This window comes from Carcharodon carcharias, chromosome 16 (assembly GCF_017639515.1).
Source record: "Carcharodon carcharias isolate sCarCar2 chromosome 16, sCarCar2.pri, whole genome shotgun sequence".
Lineage (NCBI taxonomy): Eukaryota > Metazoa > Chordata > Chondrichthyes > Lamniformes > Lamnidae > Carcharodon > Carcharodon carcharias.
This window is the reverse complement of record NC_054482.1, coordinates 120,884,918-120,909,322: the sequence shown is the minus strand read 5'-3', so window position 1 is coordinate 120,909,322 and position 24,405 is coordinate 120,884,918. Positions and strand designations below refer to the sequence as shown.

The 24,405-nt window shown below is 48.4% G+C and overlaps 1 protein-coding gene across 2 annotated transcripts in view; it reads left to right on the top strand.

Moving 5' to 3' along the window:
* Window positions 1-24,405, top strand: part of LOC121289454 (guanine nucleotide exchange factor VAV3) — a 232,193-nt gene that overhangs the window by 110,560 nt on the left and 97,228 nt on the right. For both annotated transcript variants that reach the window (XM_041208960.1, XM_041208959.1), the window contains exons 4-8: window positions 5,544-5,609; window positions 9,871-9,979; window positions 18,538-18,630; window positions 18,884-18,952; window positions 21,649-21,752. In XM_041208960.1, coding sequence (XP_041064894.1) covers window positions 5,544-5,609; window positions 9,871-9,979; window positions 18,538-18,630; window positions 18,884-18,952; window positions 21,649-21,752 — 441 coding nt within the window. The remainder of the gene's footprint in view (window positions 1-5,543; window positions 5,610-9,870; window positions 9,980-18,537; window positions 18,631-18,883; window positions 18,953-21,648; window positions 21,753-24,405) is intronic.

The following is a 24,405-nucleotide window of genomic DNA, read 5'->3' as shown; positions in this document are numbered from 1 at the left end:
ATGCTGCCAGACCTGCTGAGTTTTCCCAGGTAATTCTGTTTTTGTTTTAAAGTTTAACACTGACCCATCAAAGGAGATAGTAGGACTGGCGAGCAAAAGCTTGTTCAAAGTGTTTGGTTTTAAGCAGCGTCTTATGGAAGGAAAGCCAGTTAGAGAGTCGGAGAGGTTTAGGGGGGGATAATTCCAGAGCTCGGGGCCCAGGCAGCTGAAGGCACAGCCGCCAATGGCGGAGCGATGAGAATCAGCGAGGCTCAAGAGGCCAGAGGTCAAGCAGTGCTGATGCTATGAAGGTAAAGGAGAGATCTTAGTAATGGAGTGGGTGGTGAGAAGCTCACACTGGTTGTCAACTGAGGCTGAGAACAGACGGGTTAAACCTCAGACAGTTACCAGGGGGAGGGGTGGAGGGAACAGAGTTTAGAGTGGGGACCGAAAATGCTGGCTTCAATCTTCCTAATGTTTAATTGCAGTAAATTTCTGCTCATCCAGTACTGGGTGTCGGATAATCAATTTGATTTCACAGTCATTGCATTAAAAAAGGTTTTTCCTAACTTCATCTTTGAATCTTTTGCAAACCACCTTAAATCCCTTTTGTTCTTGATCCGGCCACAAATGCCAACAGTTTCTCTCAGTCGACTCTGTCCAGATCCTTGTCATCAACTGCCCCCTGGTGGATCCTTACGCACTCTACACTGTGTCCCGACACTGCCCCCTGGTGGATCCCTACGCACTCTACACTGTGTCCCGACACTGCCCCCTGGTGGATCCTTACGCACTCTACACTGTGTCCCGACACTGCCCCCTGGTGGATCCTTACGCACTCTACACTGTGTCCCGACACTGCCCCCTGGTGGATCCCTACGCACTCTACACTGTGTCCCGACACTGCCCCCTGGTGGATCCCTACGCACTCTACACTGTGTCCCGACACTGCCCCCTGGTGGATCCTTACGCACTCTACACTGTGTCCCGACACTGCCCCCTGGTGGATTCGAGCAGAGGAACGTGAGGAGGCTGTTTAAACTATTGAGTCCGTTCAGGCAGTTCAGTTCGGTTAATTCCTGGGATGAAGGGGTTGTCTAATGAGGAACAGTTGAGCAGGTTGGGCCTATACTCATTGGAGCTGACACATATAAGATTCTGAGGGAGATCGACAGGGTAGATGACAGGGTTGCATAAGAGAGATGCGGAGGACATTTTCTTCTCAGAGCCATGTCAGTCCATGGAATTCTCTTCCCCGGGGAGCAGTGGGGCCTGGGTCACTGATTATATTCAAGGCTGAGTTAGACAGATTTTTGATCGACAAGGGAGTCAAAAGGGATGTGGAGTTTAGGCCATAATCAGATCAGCCATGATTTTATTGGATAGCAGAGCAGGCTGTGGGGCCAAATGGCCTACTCCTGCTCCTAATTTGGAGGTATGTATGTTCCTCCCTTCAGTTAGACCATGGCTGACCTGTGGCCTAGCTCCATATACACATCTTTGCCCCATTTCCCTGAAAAACTTTGAGCAACAAAAATCTACCAATCTCAGATTTAAAATTAACAGTCGATCTAGCACCAAGTGCCCTTTGCAGAAGGGGGTTCAAAACCTCCCCCATCTTGTGTGTAGAAGTCATAGAGTCGTTACCACACAGATGGAGGCTATTCAGCCCATTGAGCCCCTGCTGGCTCTCTGTAGAGCAATCCAGTCAGCCCTGCTTCCCCATTCTATCTCTCCAGCCCTGCAAATTTACCTGCTTCACACGCACAACCAATTCCTTTTAAAGTTATTGAACATACAAACATATGAATTAGGACAGGAGGAGGCCATTCAGCCCCTCGAGCCTGCTCCACCATTTATTATGATCATGATATTGTGGTCTCAAGCCCACATTCCGCCTGCTCCCGATAATCTTTGGCTCCCTTGTTAGTCAAGAATCTATCTACCTCTGCCTTAAAATTATTCACTGACCCTGCCTCCACAGCTCCCTGGGGACTAACAGCCCTCTGAGAGAAAAGATTTCTTCTCATCTCCGTCTTAAACGGGAGACCCCCTATTTTTAAACTGCGTCCCCCAGTTCTAGTCTCTCCCACAAGGGGAAACATCCTCTCAGTTTCCCCCCTGTCAAGTCCCCTCAGGATCTTACATGTTTCAATAAGGTCACCTCTCACTCTTCTAAACTCCAATAGGTACCGGCCCAGCCTCCTCAACCCCTCCTCATAAGATAAACCCCCTCATCCCAGGTACCAGTCGAGTGAATCTTCTCTGAACTGATTCCAATGCATTTATATCCTTTCTTAAATACCGAGACCAAAACTGTACACAGTATTCCAGATGTGCTCTCACTAAGACCCTGTGCAGCTGTAGCAAAACCTCCCTACTTTTATATTCCATTCCCCTTGGAATAAACACCAACATTCCATTTGCCTTCCTAACTGACTTTTATACTGACTTTTTGTGATTTATATACCAGGACACCCAGGTCCCTCTGCACCTCAGAGTTCTGGAATCTCTCTCCATTTAAATAATTTGCTGCTTTTCTATTCTTCCTGTCAAAGTGGACAGGGTCACATTTTCCACACTATACTCCACCTGCTAAATTTTTGTCCATTCACTTAACCTGTCTATGTCTGTTTGCAGACTCCTCATACCCTCTTCACAACGCTCCTCCCTATCTTTGTGTCATCATCAAATTTAGCCACCATTCCTTCAGTCCCTCCATCCAAGTCATTGATATAAATTGTAAACAGTTGAGGCCCCAGCGCTGATCCCTGTGACACTAGTTACAGTTTACCAACCTAGGAAAGAGCCACTTATCCCTATGTTCTGCTTCCTGTTAGCTAATCGATCCTCTATTCATGCTAATATGTTACCCCTACACCATGAGCTGTTATTTTATGTCGTAACCTTTGATGTGGCACCTTGTTGGATACCTGAGTTTCGATGGATTGTTTCTCTCTGCAGAGATGCTGCCAAACCAGCTGAGGTTTTCCAGCACTTTCTGTTTTTATTCAAGAATTTTAGGAATTGTTTCCCATTTCTCTCTTTCAAAAACAAAGTCAAAATCAGTCCGATAACGATTCTTTTAGATTAACATTCACCTGTTGCTGGCTATTAATGAAATCTGACTCATTACTAATTCCTAAATCCCAATGTAATCCTCTCTCTTGGTGCTTGGACTGTGGACTGAACACACTCTAGAAATTCACTGTCTACTTTTCAAGTGGAATTTGGTTTTGTAAATCATTTAGTTTGGACCACGCACCCTAACCTGTGACTGCTGGTTTACTCTCACTTTTCTTATTTAATTCTCCTGATTAAACTATCAGAATTCTCCATCCTGGGGTGTAATTACATTAAAGGTGCTATATAAATATAAGTTGTTGTTGGTTTATTTGCTTCATATCTTTTTGTTTTACCTTTACCTGTCACAGCTACAGAACAAATCCTGTTTGTAACTCTACTCTCCTCCCTCTTGTTTGTTTTCAAACTAACCCCTCCCCTGCCCCCCTCTTTCATGTACCCTTGTGACTGCCCTATTTACCCTTTCCACCCAGCCCCCACCCCCAGAGTTCAGCTGTGCCAGTGGTGCACATCAAACTGCTCTTTCCCAGCCCACTCCTTCAGTCCTCTCCAGTCTGTTTATTCCTGTTCCAATCAGCATGTGGCGCTGTGAATAATCCAGGGATTATCCCCCTTGAGATTTCTGGTCTATTGTTTAGTTTCTAGTTCCTGGTTCTCTCTAAACAGGAAGTCCTGCTCACTCTCCCAATGCTGTTAATAATAAACTGAAACACAATCAAAGGGACACTGCACCTCCCTGGCCAATATCCATGAAGCTGGTTTGTTATGTCCCTCGCCCCCTCGTCCCCTCATCCCTTTCCCCCCTCATCCCCTCATCCCCTCATCCCTTTTCCCCCATCATCCCTTTGCCCCCTCGCCCCTTCACCCCCTCGCCCCTTCACCCACTCGCCCCTTCACCCCCTCGTCCCTTCGTCCCCTCACCCCTTCACCCCCTTCGTCCCTCGTCTCCTCACCACCTTGTCCCTTCACCCCTTGTCCCCTTTACCCCCTCATCCCCTTCACCCCCTCGTTCCCTTCACCCCCTCGTCCCCTTCACCCCCTCGTCCCCTTCACCCCCTCGTCCCCTCACCCTGGCACCAAGAATTTAACCGACTGCGTGTGACTCTCGATCCAGTTTACACTGGATGCTCTCTATCCCTTTAATCATTGAAACCTCTACAACAAACACATTGCACTTGCCCTCCTGCCTGTTTTGGACAGCTCTCTGCCCCATGGAGTCGTGGTGCACGTGCTGCCCGTCCTTCTCGATCCACATCACACGGGATGCTCTTTGTCCTTTTCCTTACATGGGATTCAGCACAGGCTCTGCACAGAGATTATAAATCAGTGGCTCTTTATGCCACTGACATCAATCTTTATAAACATTAATGGAAAAGTTTATGTTAGAGGAATGAACTATTTACAATGGATATTCACGGCCAATACTCCAGATCCACTTCAGTACAGTCACGAGTTTAACCCCTGATCCACCATCTACAAGGCACAAGTCAGGAATGTGATGGAATATTCCCCACTTGCCTGGATGAGTGTAGCTTCCACAATACTCAAGAAGCTTGACACCACCCAGGACAAAGCAGCCCACTTGATTGGCACCACATCCACAAACATTCACTCCCTCCAGCACTGACGCACAGTAGCAGCAGTGTGTGTACCATCTACAAGATGCACTGCAGAAACTCACCAAGGCTCCTTAGACAGCACCTTCCAAACCCATGAGCACTACCATCTAGAAGGACAAGGGCAACAGATAGATGGGAACACCACCACCTGGAAGTTCCCCTTCGAGTCACTCACCATCCTGACTTGGAAATATATCACAGTTCCTTCACTGTCGCTGGGTCAAAATCCTGGAACTCCCTCCCTAACAGCACTGTGGATGTACCTACACCACATGGACTGCAGCGGCTCAAAAAGGCAGCTCACCACCACCTTCTCAAGGGCAATTAGGGATGGGGGCAATAAATGCTGGACCAGCCAGCGAAGCCCACATCCTGTGAATGGTGAAAGAAAAGTTTAATTCACTCGAGTTTCTCTCACTCTCCACACTATTATTCACGCTAATCCCATTTTGAACTTGTACCTGTCTACAAGGGGCAACTGAGGCCTGGATCAAACTGTCCACTTACTGCTCGCACTCCCTTATGTGTCAGACCGTTTCTAACTTAGACCCAGTTCAATGATTCTGAGCCAGAGAGATTCGAAAGGGAGATAATTAACTGCAGATGTGTTTGTTCTGGACAATCTCTCCGTCCACAAACTCCCATTAACAGCAGGTCCAGACTCATAATCTGCTCTGTCGTATCCAAGTCTAGAATACCGAGATAGTTTTGCACCGTGTCCCCAAACTCAGTCTTGCTGAGTGCTGACACGTTCTCCAGACTGTCCCTTCCGTTGCTGCTCTCTGCTCTTATTGCCGCCCGTACACTCAGTCTTTATGTTGTTTGCTGCAGTTTCTTTCACTTGTTGTGATTCTGTTTCAGGCCGTTTCCCACTGAACAAGCTGTGAATGATGAAGATATTTACAAGAGTCTTGCTGACCTGATTGAGTATGTAGAAACTTTCATGGCTACTGATTGGATGTTGTCTCATGAAGAGGTCTAGCCGTTTGTCTGGTTGAACAATAACCGTTTAATAATAACAAATAACTATAAACATAGACACAGGATACAGCTCTGACTGGGTGCTACCTTCATGCTGACTTCTGCCAGACTCACCGCTCCACTCTACTCCTCCCATGTGACTCTCTACATCATAACGTGGGTGGTACTATTTCCTGAGTCCCACATTAATCCTGACAGCCCTGAACACCCTTATACTACATCTCCCCCAAATCTTCACTCAAATGTATTTACAATAATATTTACATGCTATCCCTTCTCCTCCCACACCTCTGGCTTTACAGATTCAGACAGTCTGGAGGCTTCATGACTCTTCCAGATCTCTTTCTTTTTGAGTTTGGAGGAGTGGCAGTCTCCACTGCATTGGGCTGACTTTATTGGTCTGGAGTTGTTGTTGTACTTGGTGTTTCAAATACTCTGGTGTCAACATCTGATTCGCTACTTGCACTCCTTAATGTCATATTTTTCTCTGTCAACAGTTTGTCTTTCTTGGTCGGATACCATTGGATTATCCCTCTCATCCGGAGGGAATGTTCTCTCTGTTCATTCATCGAGTGGACTCGGGTTTCCTTTTTATGGAGTTGCCATGGGTCTTCCTGGCAATTGAAGCTTTACCTCTCTTACACTCGAATGTTCCTCATTCCTGAGCTCAGCCTGCAGTTTGGCTTCTAATGCTGTTCTCTGCTTCTTCATGTGCACTTGTGCCTCCCTGAGTTATGTCTCGGGGAGTTGGTGGTCACTTCTCTCCTGCTCCAGGATGGACCTCATGTCGTGTGTGTGAGCCCAAAGCTCCAGCCTCGTCGCTGTAGTTTTTCCTGCTTCTGTGACATTGGCTGTTTGACTCTGAAGTCCAGACTGAACCTTCTGCTGTTGCTCCTCATCCTCTGCATCTTCTGTCTGAATTATGTTGGTGCTCATCTGGAATAAGGGCTGCTCTGACCGATGAAGAGTATTTTCTGGCCTCTGCACAGGAGCTGGAATAACTGCCTCTGTAACAGCGAGGACAATCCCGAACTGAATTCCCAGTTGAGATCATCAATATTGGTGGACCTCTCAGGAGTCTCCAATCCAGTGTAGCTGACCACAGGGGTTGTTTTGCCATTTTGAGGAGGTTGCGGGCAACACAGGCATCTGTGCCCAGGAGCGGATAGGGTGTCTGCAGATGGCATATGGAATTTTGATTATTTGCTTGTTGGCAGACCAGAGCTGCTCTTGAATTGTGCCTATGACAGTTTTTGGATTCTTCCAGGACCATACGTTTGTGTGTCTGTTGCCTGTGGCCGGAGGTCTTTTAGCCATGGTACCTGGTCGGACAGGACTGTCACACTGGCTCTTGTGTCTAACTTGAAATTTGTGAGGTGACCATTTACAGATATGTTAGAATTCCAAAATGTGAATCCGGGATCCTTAATTTTCCCTAAGAAGTATTGTTCGACTTCTTCTTGGTGTGGCTCCTCTATCTCATGGACTCGTTTGCAATCCTCTGCACGTCTCGAGGTTTTGGATTTACACACCTTTCCAAAGTGCCCTGTGTGGTTGCAGTGAGAGCTCTGCACAGTGATCACTGGACCCTGCTCACCCCCATGAGGTCTTTCGGTGCCACAGCACTGACATAGTCTGCTGCCATCTTGTGTTTTGGTTCGGTATTGCTTTCCCTGCCCTGGAGTCTCCTTGCCTTTCTGTTGCTTTATAAACCGGACTCTTGGGGTTGCTCTGTGCCGTGGTTCAACATCAACATGCAGTTTTTCCGACCGATTTCCAATTGTCTGACGATTTGGATGGCTTTTTTAAAGTCAGATTTTCTTTAGATTGGAATACCATCCTGCTACTATTCGATTTCTGATGAGTTCTGACATCCGGTCACCATAGTCACAGCCTTCAGCCAATCTGTGGAGCTGATTGATGAAAATGTCCCTGGGCTTTTGGGCTCACCTGTTAAATTTTGCTCACTCCAAAATTTTATTGCTTCTGAGGTTAAAGTTGGTGTCATAGGACTTTGTGGCCTCTTCAAAGTTATTGGAAGACTCATTTATTGCTTGCCTGGCAATTATGTCATTGGCTATTGGACCTATTGAATATGATAGTGTATTCACTCATTCAAACACTGTTTTCTTATACAAGCCTAATGCTATAATTTATCCTAAAAATCTACTACTCCATAACACCCAATGTTAGGCCTGGTCTGCCCCTCCCATATCCCTGGATTGGTCTGGCACTGCTGATATACCATCCAGGTCTTTTTTCCAGCACCGGGGAATAAAGCTGAAATTTTTTTTGATTTAAATGTGCTGCAGTTTTCTTTCTTCCCAGGCTTGTTGGGATTTGTCTGGCTTCCATTTGTGGAGTGCTGCACTGTCAGAGGATCAGTACTGAGGGAGTGCTGCACTGTCAGAGGTTCAGTACTGAGGGAGTGCTGCACTGTCAGAGGTTCAGTACTGAGGGAGTGCTGCACTGTCAGAGGTTCAGTACTGAGGGAGTGCTGCACTGTCAGAGGTTCAGTACTGAGGGAGTGCTGCACTGTCAGAGGTTCAGTACTGAGGGAGTGCTGCACTGTCAGAGGTTCAGTACTGAGGGAGTGCTGCACTGTCAGAGGGTCAGTACTGAGGGAGTGCTGCACTGTCAGAGGATCAGTACTGAGGGAGTTCTGCACTGTCAGAGGGTCAGTACTGAGGGAGTTCTGCACTGTCAGAGGGTCAGTACTGAGGGAGTGCTGCACTGTCAGAGGGTCAGTACTGAGGGAGTTCTGCACTGTCAGAGGGTCAGTACTGAGGGAGTGCTGCACTGTCAGAGGGTTTGTATTGAGGAAGCGTTGCACTGCCAGGCGATCAGTACCGAGGGAGTGCTGCATTGTTATTGGTGCTGATTTTTAGATGAGACATTGAACTGATGATCTTTTGTCTCAGGTGAACGTAAACAATCCTATACTGTTGTGTTGATGAAGATTGGCAGGTTCACCACTGAATCTAATGGAATATTTTCCCTCAACTATCAACACCAGGAGTAGGTGGGCCCAAATCTTCCAAGCTCCCCAGCGTTGGGTTCGGGTGGTACTCCAGTGACGCGCTGGGGAATCTCTCTCGGAACGCTACATATAAGGGTTTGCACAGCAATTGCCCAGAAGGTGCTAACTTCCTCTGGACAGCTGCCCGGTGCTGTGACCCACCCGAAAATGTGATTTACACCATAGACCTCAGACGGTTCCGCCAGGTTTACACCAATAATAACCCAGAAAAAGTTACATCCTCTTCTAACATCTGGGTAACTATTACAAAGTCCCAGAGTGACCTGCCCCCAGCTCACTCTCCAAACCCCCAACCCCCCCACACCCTCATTAACCGTCCCCCTTCTGGTATCATGGTATCCCCAATCCCCCCGACCCCCTGTGTGTTTCTCCCCACCTGCACCCCGATATGACACAGCCTTCCACACCCCCCACCCCCCGCCCCAACCTGAACCAGCCCGACCACTCCCAACCCTCAGGCCCAAAGTGACCTGACCCACCAGCCCGGCCCGACCACGGCCCCATACCCGACACGACCCACCCCCACTGCAGGCACGACCCAACCTGTGCCACCCCTCCAATCCTCCCCCACCACCCCCAAACTCCGGCCCCACCCCACCTCTCCATAGTCCAACCCCTGTACCCCCAACTCAGATACCCTTTCCCCATATCCTATCCACTTGCCTCTGACACTTCCCTTCTCCCCAGCCTGTGAATTTCGATGGGACCTTTAACTTACCTGGTTTATGGCAGCGGGGGCTCTAATGAAGGGGGCGCGTCCCCCTTCACTCCAGTGGAGCTGGATGGAGGAACTGGGGCCTTGAGGACAACTGCCTGAATCTCTCCCAGCCTGAGTCAGAAGGTGGGGTGAGACAGACATGGAAGAAAATCCAGGCGGGTAATTGGGCATGGGCTGGCATTCCCACACTGAACATCACTCTGAGGAAGCTAGGGCCTGCGATCTCCTTATTTATCGTGTTGCACGTTTTCGGGTTCTTACTGTGTACAAGTTGGCTCCTGGTCATCTTACATGGTAGCAGTGACCATGCTTTGGCTATACATTATTGGCTGAGAAGTGTTTTGGGGCGGTGAACATGTGATCAGATGTGGTGTCGATGTCAATGCTGTTATTATTCTTCTCCATCCCTCACTGTCCCATTTCTCAGCTCTGTCTGCTGTTTTCTGCAGTGAGGCCAGTGTGGAGGATGATGAGGATCTCTACGACTGTGTCTATGGTGAGGATGAAGGTGGAGCTGTCTATGAGGATCTGATGAAAATCGAAGCAGTCCAGACACCTGTAAGATCACCATGACAAACCTTCCTTTTCAATCTTTGAGAAGCTGGGGTTGTTCTCCTTAGAGCAGAGAAGGTTAAGAGGGGATTTAATAGAGGTGTTCACAATCAGGAAGAGTTTTGAGTAAATAAGGAGAAACTGTTTCCAGTAACATGAGGGTCGGTAACCAGAGGGACACAGATTGAGGAGAATCGGTGAAATAACCAGAGGGGGAGATGAGGAGAATTTATTTTTACACAGCGAGTTGTTGTGATCTGGAAGGCGCTGCCTGAAAGGGCGGTGGAAGCAGATTCAATAATAACTTTCAAAAGGGAATTGGATAATACTGGAAAAGGAGAAACTTACAAGGACGATGGGGAAAGAGCAGGGAAAGTGGGACTAATTCGATAGATCTTTCAAAGAGCCAGCACAGGCATGATGGGCTGAATGGTGCAAAGTGTGCATATGTTCCCTCTGACTGCAAAGGACAGGGCCCTGTGTGTGAGTATATGTGGCTCCTAGCATGTGTAAGTGAGCGTCACAGTGAGCCCAACTGATAATCTTCAATTGGTTTTCAGTGTAATTGTTAACACAATCAAGATTGTTTAGCAAGTGTTGTTCAATTGCAGAATCACACCTAATGTTGGACACTGTGTTTTGAGTTTTGCAAGCCTGGGCTGGTTGGGTACAGCCAGCACTTTGTTGTGAACAGCTGAAGGGAGGTGCTATTTGATAAGATCCACCAGTCTCTGGGACATATGGCGTCACACCTAGAATCACACTGGCACTGAAATTCATATACCACATTACACAATTGTGTGATAGGCAGAACATCTTTTTGGCTTGATGGCAGCTTCCTGTTAGTGCAGAATGTCCACATATTATGCCTTTTTTTTTTAACTAAACAGAAACTTAGGGAACAGCCATTTTGTAGTAAGTGTAAGTGAAACCTTTTCTTAATGTTATGGGGATCATATGACTGTACAGACGAATCAGGCCCAAGCGCAGGAATCTTTGGGCGGAGTTTTTTGTCTTGACCTTGGAAAAAGCAGGTAGTCTCATCAGGAGCTCTGTAAATAAAGTTTACTGTTTCTTAGAAGGAACCTGCCCTGCATTCCAAGTTTATTCCAATTTGCAACGAGGATAAATAGCATTGACGCAGAACCTCACCTTGCGACTGCGAGTAATTTGATTAATTTTAAGAGAAGAAAGAAAAGTTTACTCACCAGCAATGCCTCTTTTTGGCAGAATTGATCCATTGAGGATTAGAGTCAGTACATAGAGCAACTAGGTTCCTACTCTGTGGCTAACGAAGTAACGGTGAAGGAGAAGCAGAAAGCAATTCTCTTAAATGCCTCCAGGAGAAAAACATATAAACCTAATCCATAGCTTTACAGCTCTGAGCAGGCCAAATTCCAAATCTTTCACCCAGCTAATCAACCTCATGAAGGGACAAGTTCAGCCTAAAACCTCGATGATCAAGCAAAGTTTCAAGTTTAACACTCGAGCAAGGGCCCCCGGCGAGTCGATTATAACATACATCACAAAGTTCAAACAGTTAATGGAGCACTGTGACTTCGGTGATACTTTAAACAACATGTTGCCAGATGGTTTGGTTTGTGGTATAAACGACAGTGTCATTTGGCACCACTTGCTGGCAGAATTACTGGGAGCAGCTCGCCAGTAACCCAGAAGTGAAAGCCTTACCTTTGTCGGGGAAACCGTGTACCTGAAGTCTGTAGATATAAAAAGGCAGAATGCCACTAGTGCCACAAAAAGGGCATGTTATTAAACAATGCAGGGCTAGACCAAGACAGCCATACAGGCAGCAGGTCAAGTTAAATGAAATGCTCAATATGGATGAGCCAGAAGTTACTGAGGCTGATGTTTATTCCCTACACAATCTGAAGGCCAGGAAAACTAACCAATCACTGTTACACGTCAAGTAAGTGGAAAGCCTCTGCTCATGGAGGTGGACTCAGGAGCTTTGAGCACAGTGGTGGGAGAAAACATCTTTAAGTACCTCACAGAAGACATTCAGCCACTGGGTTTGGAGAAACCCACTGCTCAGTTAAAAACCTATACAGGGAAAGCAATACAGGTAAAAGGCATCACCTCTGTACCTGTATCATACAAGCAACAAATAGCTGAGCTGCCAATAATTGCTGTAGCAGAAGGACCTAGCCTTCTGGGTTGTGATTGGTTGAAAGAAATCAGACTAAGTTGGTCCGAAATGTTTCAGGTCAGGACAAGAAGAGATCCTGAGTTGATGAGGGAAGATGATGGCGTCTTTTAGAATGAGATTGAAGAACTGAAGGATCTTCACAGGAAGCAAAGATCTCTCAGGTCAGAGATGGCTTCAGAGGAAAATCATGAACTGAAGTGAAAGAAATGCAGGGCCATTGGGAACCAACTGAAGAAACAGCTGGAAGAGAAAAAAAACAATAATGTTCAATATTCCAAGAAGGAGCCAAAAGATACAAACAAGAGACAGAGGAATTGAAGAATAAATTAATGGAGACAAAAGAGGCATTAGAAGGAAACATTATGGAACTTCCCAAGGTGCAAATGGGTAGTTCACCCCCTGAACTGAACCAAGTTAAGATTTCACCAGAGAAATTTGGCCGATTGTGAAATCAGAACAAAGGATGAGACACAACCCTGTGGCAAACCCAAAAACACAAAAAGAAAAAAATACAGAAAATAAATCTGAAAGATCAATAGGAGGTGTATCCAGAACCCTTTCTGAGCCTAGAAAGGTTACTCACAAATTGAAAAAGAGGGTTTATCTATCGCATTTGGAGTAAAGAGGTTCCAGTAATGTTTGCACGGTGGACACTTCGCCATAGAGTTCAGATCACAAACCACTGTTGGGTTTGTTTAGTGATGTCAAGAAGGTATAATAATGTTATTGGACATTATTGTAAAATAGGCTCTAGGAAGGTCTCTGTCTATGTGTGTGTTTTAACTGGATTAAAGCCAGCTAGTCTGGATGCTTTGAATAATAGTAGTTTTGAGATGTTAGTTAGATAGACGTAAGGAGGGTAGAAGGTAAAGTGTAAATTTGCATTTGTTAAAAGAAATCATTGAAGACTGTGGGTGAAATGTTACACCTAGCTAGAAGATGCCAAACAATGTGTTTATTTTCACAGAATCACAGAATCACACAGTGCAGAAGAGGCCCTTCGGCCCATCGAGTCTGCACTGACACATGAGAAACACCTGACCTACCTACCTAATCCCATTTACCAGCACTTGGCCCAGAGCCTTGAATGTTATGATGTGCCAAGTGCTCATCCAGGTACTTTTTAAAGGATGTGAGGCAACCCGTCTCCACCACCCTCCCAGGCAGCGCATTCCAGACTGTCACCACCCTCTGGGTAAAAAAGTTTTTCCTCACATCCCCCTTAAACCTCCTGCCCCTCACCTTGAACTTATGTCCCGTTGTGACTGACCCTTCAACTAAGGGGAACAGCTGCTCCCTATCCACCCTGTCCATGCCCCTCATAATCTTGTACACCTCGATCAGGTCACCCCTCAGTCTTCTCTGTTCCAACAAAAACAACCCAAGTCTATCCAACCTCTCTTCATAACTTAAATGTTTCATCCCAGGCAACATCCTGGTGAATCTCCTCTGCACCCCCTCCAGTGCAATCACATCCTTCCTATAATGTGGTGACCAGAACTGCACACAGTACTCCAGCTGTGGCCTCACCAAGGTTCTATACAACTCCAACATGACCTCCCTACTTTTGTAATCTATGCTTCAATTGATAAAGGCAAGTGTCCCATATGCCTTTTTCACCACCCCACTAACATGCCCCTCCGCCTTCAGAGATCTATGGACACATATGTCAAGGTCCCTTTGTTCCTCAGAACTTCCTAGTGTCATGCCGTTCATTGAATACTTCCTTGTCAAATTACTCCTTCCAAAGTGTATCACCTCACACTTTTCAGGGTTACATTCCATCAGCCACTTATCTGCCCATTTGACCATCCCGTCTATGTCTTCCTGTGGCCCAAGACACTCAACCTCACTGTTAACCACCCGGCCAATCTTTGTGTCATCTGCAAACTTACTAATCCTACCCTCCACATAGTCATCTGTGCTGTTTATATAAATGACAAATAGGGGACCCAGCACAGATCCCTGTGGTACGCCACTGGACACTGGCTTCCAGTCACTAAAGCATCCTTCTGTCATCACCCTCTGTCTCCTACAACTAAGCCAATTTTAAATCCACCTTATCAAATTACCCTGTATCCCATGTGCATTTACCTCCTTTATAAGTCTCCCATGTGAGACCTTGTCAAAGGCTTTGCTGAAATCCATATAAACTACATCAACTGCACTACCCTCATCTACACATCTGGTCACCTCCTCAAAACATTCAATCAAATTTGTTAGGCATGACCTCCCTCTGACAAAGCCATGCTGACTATCCCTGATCAAACCTTGCCTCTCCAAGTGGAGTTAGATTCTCTTCTTCAGAATTTTCTCCAATAGTTTCCCTACCACTGACGTGAGACTCACAGGCCTGTAGTTCCCTGGCTTCTCTCTACAACCCTTCTTAAATAGCGGAACCACATTAGCTGTTCTCCAGTCCTCTGGCACCTCCCCCGTGGCCAGAGAGGAATTAAAAATTTGGGTCAGAGCCCCTGCGATCTCCTCCCTTGCCTCCCTCAGCAGTCTGGGGCACAAATCATCTGGACCTGGAGATTTGTCCACTTTTAAACCTGCCAACACCTCCAATACCTTGTCACTCCCTGTATCAATCTGCTTAAGAACCTCGCAGTCTCTCTCCCTGAGTTAAATACCTTCATCCTCATTCTCTTGGGTGAAGACGGATGTGAAGTATTCATTCAACACTCTACCGATGTCCTCTGGCTCCACCCATAGATTGCCCCCTTGGTCCCTAATGGGCCCTACTCTTTCCCTATTTCAGCTTACTAATAAAATTGATGGAATGAAAGGATGTTATTGTTGGAAGAGGCAAACTGAAAAGTCTAGTGATACAATGGACCATTTACATTCAAAGAGAAAGATATGTATAAAGGAGAAAGGAGATTGTGTCTGAGGTAGAGGAATTTTAAAATCCAACAAGTGTGAGTAGCCTCAAGTCTGCCTGCAAAGACCCAGAGCTGGAAGAAACTCATTTTGAATGTGACTGTCCAGGTTGTGCTTTGCCAGGAGCCTGTTGAATCTATGTGTTTTACTGTTGTAAATCTATGTGTTTTACTGTTACCTTACCGGAAGTGTAATTGAGTCAGATTAATTAGGGGATTTTTGTAGTTGTTATAAGTAGTAATTTAGAGACTTGTATATGTGTTTACAGTCTCTCTTGTATTAATAAATGTTTAATTTAATTTTATAAATAAACCTCTTGAGACTCGGTGGCCATATTACTGCTGAATTCAAGGCTACATCTTGAAACGTACAAATTGCACCAATGGGTTATGACAATTATTTCAACTTTTCCTCTGGGATTTGAACAATTCAGCCTTTACCATTAGCTGTGTCACAACAGTGAAGAGAAGGCCTCTGCTAGAATTCAAAGATTGGCTTTAATTTTGTTAGCATGCAGGTACACCTTTATGCACCGACCGGGTGTGCATATAGCAAATGAAGATGCCCCCAGTCATTTTCCTTTGCCAGAAAGCACTACACATGTACCAGTACCTCAAGAGGTTTTACTTGTGTTAATTTTCCTGGACCCTTCAACAAGACAACATCTGTGCAAGACAGATAAAGAATTGGCCAAATCAGCATTCAATTTTAGCAAGAGTCCGTGAACAGGTTTTAGAAGGATGGTCAAATGCACAAGTTCCTGAAGAATTAAAACCATTCTTTAAATGTAGATCTGAACTGAGTTGTCAAGATGGTATCTTGTTATGGAGAGCAAGAGTCGTTATCCCTGATCAGGGAGGAGAACCATTATTGGAAGAACTTCATAGTGCACATCCTGGTATTTCACAAATGAAGATGCTCACACAAAGGCTGGTGGCCGGGTGTAGACAGTGATATAGAAAAAATGGTGGGTTAGACTACATATAGACCATATAGGTCCATTTCTAGGTACCATGTTTCTTGTGATTATCGCCGCACATTCAAAGTGGATGGATATGTTTGAATGAGATCACCTACTTCACCGTTGAAAAACTGCACCAGAGTTTCAGTGTTCATGGGTTACCTGGGGTTATTGTGTCAGACAATGGTATGGCTTTCACTGGCACTGAGTTCCAAAGATTCATGAACTTAAATGGGATTAAACACGTTAGAACAGCACCATATCATCCCTCACCTAATGAGTTAGCAGAAAGAGCTAAAGTACAAACCTTTAAAACAGGCATGAAGAAACTATCAGAGGGAACATTGGAAACATGAATTTCAAGATTTCTGTTCAGCTATCACACAACTCCTCATGTGACCACTGGTTTTACACCTTCTGAATTGTTAATGAAGCAGTGACTTTGTACAAGATTGAGTCTAGTATTCTCTAACTTAAGGGGGAAGGTGGAGAGAAACCAGGGTAGCCAGAAAGTGAATCATAACTTTACAGTAAAGGCTGAGAGTTTTTGTATCAAATTTTGCGCTTGGACCGAGCTGGGTTCCTGGTTCAATTGTCTCTGAAACAGGACCTTTTTCTTATCCAGTAGAAGTGGAAAACAGGATTGTTAGGGAAACACTTGGATCATCTCAGAAGTCGAGAAACCCTCCAATAACCAGTTAATCCACCTGAAATCAAAGTCGAACCTTTGACCCCCGGGGTGCAAGATCGACAAAGAATAGACATACCTGATGTCTCTGTCGAAGTAAATAATTCTGAACTGCCATTGTCTAAGGATGTCTCTGATGCTGCAGGTCCTGATCAAGCCGATCTAGTGGAAGAATCTCCAGTTGTAGAGTTGTGTTGCTCTACTCAAATCCAAAAACCTCCTCAAAGACTAAATTTATAATGGCATGAATTGTATATAATTGTATCTCTTATGGGTTAAGATAATTTTGTAAATAAGAGGGTAAAACAAAATTAAAGCAGGGGTATGTAGTAACTGTAAGTTAAACCCTTTCTTACTGTTATGGGGATCATGTGACTGTACAGATGAATCAGCCCTAAACAGGGAATCTTAGGCAGAGTTTTTAGCCTTGGCCTTGGAACAAGCATGTAGTCTCATCAGGAGGTCTGTAAATAAAATTTACTGTTTCTTAGAAGAAACCAGCCCTTCATTCCAAATTTATTACACCTTCCCTGGTTCATTCCCCAGAGCAATGCCTTGACCAATCAGAATTGACCTGCCTGGTTTAAATTTAAACAAATCTGGGCATTTAACTGTCCCAGGCTACATTCTCCATGACAACGCCTCCACCAATCAGAGTCCACTTACCAAACAATCAGCACTTTCTTCTTATGCAGTATAAATTGTGGTTCCCCATTATAGTTGGAAAATGCTTACAAAGTGTCCTGTTGGGTGCAAGATGAAAAGCTTCGACATGTGGCTTTTCACAGCAATACTTAGGTTCTGTGCTACCAAACGACAAAATACATAAAATACATACTTTTCTGCATTATCTGTCATTCCACCGGCCTCTTTATGCCCCCCTTTATCCTCTTTGCCGTTCAGAATGCTTCCAAGTTTTGTGTCATCTGCAACTTACGAAATTGTGCCCTGTACACCCAAGACTAGTCCGTTAATAGAGATCAAGAAAAGCTGAGGCCCTTACCCCAATCACTGGAGGAAACCCCTCCTCCAGTGTAAAACTTCCTCCAGTCCAAATATTACTCTCTTTCCTGTAACTCACCAATTTTGTATCCATGTTGCTAGTGTCCCTTTTCTTTCCATCTTCATATCTGTGGCCTTGCCCCTCACTAAATATGTAACCTTCAACACCCACCTACCAGAATCACAGAATCACACAGAGCAGAAGAGGCCCTTTGGCCCATCGAGTCTGCACCGACACGTGAGAAACACCTGACCTACCTGCCTAATCCCATTTCCCATTTACCAGCACTTGGCCCATAGCCTTGAATGTTATGATGTGCCAAGTGCTCATCCAGGTACTTTTTAAAGGATGTGAGGCAACCCGTCTCCACCACCCTCCCAGGCAGCGCATTCCAGACCCTCACCACCCTCTGGGTAAAAAAGCTTTTCCTCACATCGCCCCAAACCTCCTGTCCCTCACCTTGAACTTATCTCCCCTTGTGACTGACCCTTCAACTAAGGGGAACAGCTGCTCCTCCCACCTGCATTCCTCTAATTCTGGCCTCTCGAAAGCCCTCGATTTTAATCGCTCCATCATTGTTGGCTGTGCCTCTTTCTGCCTGGGGCCCAACCTCTGGAACTCCCTCCTTCAACCCCTTGGACACGCGATCTCTCTCTCTCTCTCTATCCTCTTTTAAGATGCTCCTTAAAGACTGCCTCTTTTACAAAGATTTTAGCCACTCATCCTAATATGTCTTACCTGGCCGAGCGTTAGACTTTGTCTGAAGACACTCTTGTGAAGCACCCTGAGGTGTTTTCTTATATTAATGGTGCTATAGAAATGTGAGTTGTTGTTGTGTGAATCAAACTCTCTGTTTGCACAGAAACAGATTGAGACAGATATTCGCAGTTGCTGCCTCCTGGAAATCAAACAGACGGAGGAGAAATACACAGAGACACTGGAGTCGATCGAGAAGGTACATCTCTCCTCGTTCAGTTTTGCCTCCTCATTCTCACCTCCACCCACCCCTCCTACTTTACCAGACTCACGCTGCACTTTCCATTCTCTCTGGTGTCAGGGTCTATCTGGGCAGCAGCAGTGAGGTCACCACAATGTCAGCCAGACCGTGCTGGGTTCAAACCTCACTGCAGGACGCACTGAGACACTGTGAGGGGAAGGCCTGTGAAAAGTGTGATACAAATAGACTAACCTCTGGATTTATTTTTCAGCATTTTATGTGCCCATTGAGACGGGTTTTAAGTCCAGGAGAGATGGAGATCATTTTTGTTAATATTGAGGTAAGTGAGAGGGGGAGAGGACGGTGGGGGGGTGGTGTAGAGGGGTGAGGATGGGAGGGGGGGGGTTGCGGAGAGGGGAGAGAGGTGGGGGGGGGTAGGAGGGTTGATGGGGGATTGAGTGGGAGGGGGGCAGGGATAATGGATGGGGGGCGCAGGAGGGGCGGGGGGGGCCGGGGACTGAGTAGGGGTCAGGAGTGGGGGGCGCGGGGATAATGGGTGGGGGGGGGGCAGGAAGGGGGTGGGGGTGCAGGGGAATGGGTGGGGGGGCAGGAAGGGGGTGGGGGTGCAGGGGAATGGGTGGGGGGGGCAGGAAGGGGGTGGGGGTGCAGGGGAATGGGTGGGGGGGCAGGAAGGGGGTGGGGGGGTGCAGGGGAATGGGTGGGGGGGCAGGAAGGGGGTGGGGGGGTGCAGGGGAATGGGTGGGGGGGCAGGAAGGGGGTGGGGGGGTGCAGGGGAATGGGTGGGAGGGCAGGAAGGGGGTGGGGGGGTGCAGGGGAATGGGTTGGGGGGGGCAGGAAGGGGGTGGGGGGGTGCAGGGGAATGGGTGGGGGGGCAGGAAGGGGGTGGGGGGGTGCAGGGGAATGGGTGGGGGGGGCAGGAAGGGGGTGGGGGGGTGCAGGGGAATGGGTGGGGGGGCAGGAAGGGGGTGGGGGGGTGCAGGGGAATGGGTGGGGGGGGCAGGAAGGGGGCAGGGCTGCAGGGGAATGGGTGGGTGTCAGGAGTGAGGGGTGCAGGGGAATGGGTGGGGGGGGCAGGAAGGGGGTGGGGGGGTGCAGGGGAATGGGTGGGGGGGCAGGAAGGGGGTGGGGGGGGTGCAGGGGAATGGGTGGGGGGGGCAGGAAGGGGGCAGGGCTGCAGGGGAATGGGTGGGTGTCAGGAGTGAGGGGTGCAGGGGAATGGGTGGGGGGGCAGGAAGGGGGTGGGGGTGCAGGGGAATGGGTGGGGGGGCAGGAAGGGGGTGGGGGGGTGCAGGGGAATGGGTGGGGGGGCAGGAAGGGGGTGGGGGGGTGCAGGGGAATGGGTGGGTGTCAGGAGTGAGGGGGGCAGGGGAATGGGTTGGGGGGGGCAGGAAGGGGGTGGGGGGGTGCAGGGGAATGGGTGGGGGGGGCAGGAAGGGGGTGGGGGTGCAGGGGAATGGGTGGGTGTCAGGAGTGAGGGGGGCAGGGGAATGGGTGGGGCTCTGATCCCGCACTGTCCTGGAGCCAGAGCCAGAGGAGCCATTGATTGGCTGCCCCCACACTCATGGCTCACGGTCTGGTCCAATCAGAGGCAGTCGCACAGGGAGAGCCCGAAGCTGCGGAGGAGCCTCGGAGGGTGTGAGGGTCCCTCAATGTGGCGGCATCGTCAGAGCAGAAAAGGTAATTTAATATTCTGGATGTGCGAGTGGGAAGACCCAGAGGAGAGGCGGGGAAACCCCTCCGGATGGAGGATTGAGGCCTCAGGAGCAGCTGGACCTCTGGCATCTGGCTCCAGGGGACCATCCCCATGAAACTCACAGCTTCCTCTTGTGGTAGGGCCACCCCCCCTCCCTACCCCCCCCTCCCTACCCCCCTCCCTACCCCCCCTCCCTACCCCCCCTCCCTACCCCCCCTCCCTACCCCCCCTCCCCAACCCCACCTCCCCAACCCCCTCGCCCTCCCTAAATACCCCCCCTCCCTACCCCCCCTCCCTACCCCCCCTCCCCACCCCCCCTCCCTCCCCTACCCCCCCTCCCTAACCCCCACCTCCCCAACCCCACCTCCCCAACCCCCTCGCCCTCCCTAAATACCCCCCCTCCCTACCCCCCCTCCCTAACCCCACCTCCCTAACCCCCCCGCTATCCCTAACCCCCCCTCCCTAACCCCCCCTCCCTACCCCCCCTCCCTACCCCCCTCCCTACCCCCCCGCTCTCACTAACCCCCCCTCCCTAACCCCCCCTCCCTAAACACCCCCCCTCCCTAATTCCCCCTAACCAACCCCCATCCTCAATGTCCACCACTCAACACCCCCCTCACCGACCCCCTCCCGCCCTAGCCCCACCCTCCCACCGACCCCACCCCCCCACCAATCCTGGTGTGGGGGGTGGTGAGGGGGTTACAATGAGGGTGGGGGGGGGGTAGAGAGTGTGTGAGTGTGTGTGAGTGGATGGGGACAGTGAGGGGCGGAGGGAGGTGAGGAGGGTGGTGAGGGGTTTGGTGAGGGGGTAAATGGTGAGGGGGACAATGAGGGTGGGGCTAGAGAGAGTGTGAGTATGTGTGAGTGTGTGTATGTGTGTGTGTGAGAGAGAGTGTGTGTGAGTGTGTGTGAGAATGTGTGCCTGTGTGTGTGCGTGAGCATGTGCGTATGCGTGTGTGTGTGTGTGTGAGTGTGAGAGAGAATGTGAGTGTGTTTATGAGTGTGTGTGTGAGTGTAAATGTGTGAGTGAGAGTGAGTGTGTGAGTGTGAGAGAGTGTGAGTGTGTGTGAGAGTGTAAATGTGAGTGTGAGTGTGTGTGTGGACCACTGTGAGTGTATGTCTGTCCATGTAGCTGTGAATATTGACCAGGACACTGGAGGAAACTCTGCTGTTCTTCAGTGAATGATGTCATTCGATCTTTAAACCTATCTGAGGATTACGCACAGTATATTAATGTTCGGGTACATACAGGGGGTATGAATGGGAACCTACAGATTAATGGGCTGAGTTTATGTCTAATCTCTTTCTGCTCCTGACTCCAGGCTTTAGTGAAAGTTCACAGAGATTTGAATGAAGATGTAAGGAATGTCATCATGTCCAAGAATGACCAGAACCTCTATCAGATCTTCATCAACTACAAGGAAAAGTAAGGAGTTTTCCAGGTTCCGTGCTCTCTGGTTGGTTTGTATTGTGTTTTAAACATGAAAGTTAGCTCTGTGCAAAAGTTCAATATTGAACAACCACAACAGCTACAGGAAATCCCCCGAGCAGCCTCATCACTCTCTCTCTCTCTCTCTCTCTCTCTCTCTCTCTTTCTCTCTACAATTATATAAATTGAAAGACTATTCACACATTCAGTGTCTGCACCAGGGGGATGTGGTGAGGCAATGCTAGTATCAGGCGAGTACTCCAAAGACCCAGGCTAATGTTCTGGGGACACGGGTTTAAATCCCACCATGGGAGCTAGTGCAATTTAAATTCAGTTGATTGTTATAAAACCCCATCTGGTCCTCTAATGCTCTTTAGGGAAGGAAATCTGCTGTCCTTACCTGGTCTGGCCTACATGTGACTCCAGACTCTGAAACCACTGGAAAGCCTACAAAGAAGGAATGAAACCAGACAGACCACCCAGCATTGACCTAGGAACCAGAAACAACAATGGCAATCTCAGCCCTGTCGACCCTGCAAAGGCCTCCTCACTAACATCTGGGGGCTAGTGCCAAAATTGGGAGAGCTGTCTCACAGACTAGTCAAGCAACAGCCTGACATAGTCATCCTCATGGAATCATATCTTACAGATAATGTCCCTGAAATCACCATCACCATCCCTGGGTATGTCCTGTCCCACCGGCAGGTCAGACCCAGCAGAGGTGGGGGTACAGGGTATACAGTCAGGAGGGAGTTGCCCTGGGAGTCCTCAACATCAACTCCGGACCCCATGAAGTCTCATTGTATCAAGTCAAACATGGGTAAGGAAACCTTCTGCTGATTACCACATACCGCTCTCCCTCAGCTGATGAATCAGTGCCCCTCCATGTTGAACATCACTTGGAGGAAGCACTGAGGGTGGCAAGGGCACAGAATGTACTCTGGGTGGGAGACTTCAATGTCCATCACCAAGAGTGGCTCGGTAGCATCACAGCTGGCTGAGTCCTAAAGGACATCGCTGCTAGACTGGGTCTGTGGCTGGTGGTGAGGGAACCAACAAGAGGGAAAAACATACTTGACCTCATCCTCACCAACCTGCCTGCTGCAGATGCATCTGTCCATGACAGTATCGGTAGGAGTGATCACCCACAGTCATTGTGGAGATGCAGTTCCCCCTTCACAATGAGGATACCCTCCATCGTGTTGTGTGGCACTACCACCGTGCTAAATGGGATAGATTTCAAACAGATCATGCAACTCAAGACTGGGCATCCATGAGGTGCTGTGGGCCATCAGCAGCAGCAGAATTGTACTCGAACACAATCTGTAACCTCATGGCCCAGCATATCCCCCACTCTACCATTACCATCAAGCCAGGGGATCAACCCTGGTTCGATGAAGAGTGCAGGAGGGCATGTCAGGAGCAGCACCAGGCATACCTAAAAATGAGGTGTCAACCTGGTGAAGCTACAATACAGGGGTGGGAAGGGGGGAGTGTTTCCTGCTTTGGAGGCCAGTGGGAATTTGCACCATATCGAGTGATACTGGTTTAATTAATTATGCAGTCAGGGGTTTCCCGACGTTTTGCATGGCATTATGGGATGGGTGACTCGTGCCCACCATCATATCCAGGCAGCACATTTAAAAGGCGCCTGACATCAACAGACCCTCTGTTGAAGATAGAACATGGACATCCTGGAAGACCCTGAAGACAAGTGGTCCACCTCCTGGAAGCGAGAAGATCACGTGGTTGATGCTGCACCCGTTCACTGCTGCACGTGGTGTTCCGGGGTCCGGTCACTGGAGGCCTTCATCTTCCATCCCAATCTCTGTAGGCTGCCCCAGGCCTTCATCAGGTAAGTCCCAGCATCCCCCCGCCATGTTGGTTCAGACGTGTTGTGGACTGGTGTGATGTCCCGCTGGTGGCACAGAGAATTGAACAGACAGGGAGGATTCTGTCCGGGCCTTCACCTGTACCCCATTAACAGGATGCAAAGTGGTTTCCCGCTGGCGTCTGGTGGGAATGAGGACCTGTCACGGCGGAGAGTACTGCACATTCCCGCCATCATTTTACACCGGCGGCAAACTGGCTTTTCAGCTCCCGCTACATCGTCTTCCCCCCTCCCCACCAGAAAACCCACCACAGGGGGGACTGGAAAATTCCACCCATTCATTTCTGTGGGAAAGATTGGGATAAAATATTCATTTAGTACCTCAGCCACGCCTTTGACCTCCACCAGTAGATACCCGTTTTGGTCCTTAATTGGCCCCACCTCTCCTGTGACAATCTTTTTTGTCTTCCTGTATTAGTCGCTGGTTAGTTCTGGTGCTGTGTTTTTGCCTTTTTCATTTTCTTTGTTCACTTCCTCTTTGAACTTTCCAAGCTCAGCCTGGCTCTCACTTGTGTTATATTAATATCCATCTACCTGCAGCCATTGACATGGTCGTCCGCACCATCCTCCTCTAACCCCCTCTCCACTGTCGTCCAGCTGGGGGTAACTGCTCTCGCCTGGTTCTGATCTTATCTATCTAATCATAACCAGAGAATCACCTGTAATGGTTTCTCTTCCCGCTCCCACACTGTTCCCTCTGGTGTCCCCTAGGATCTATCCTTGGCCCCTCCTATTTCTCATCGACCTGCTGCCCCTCGG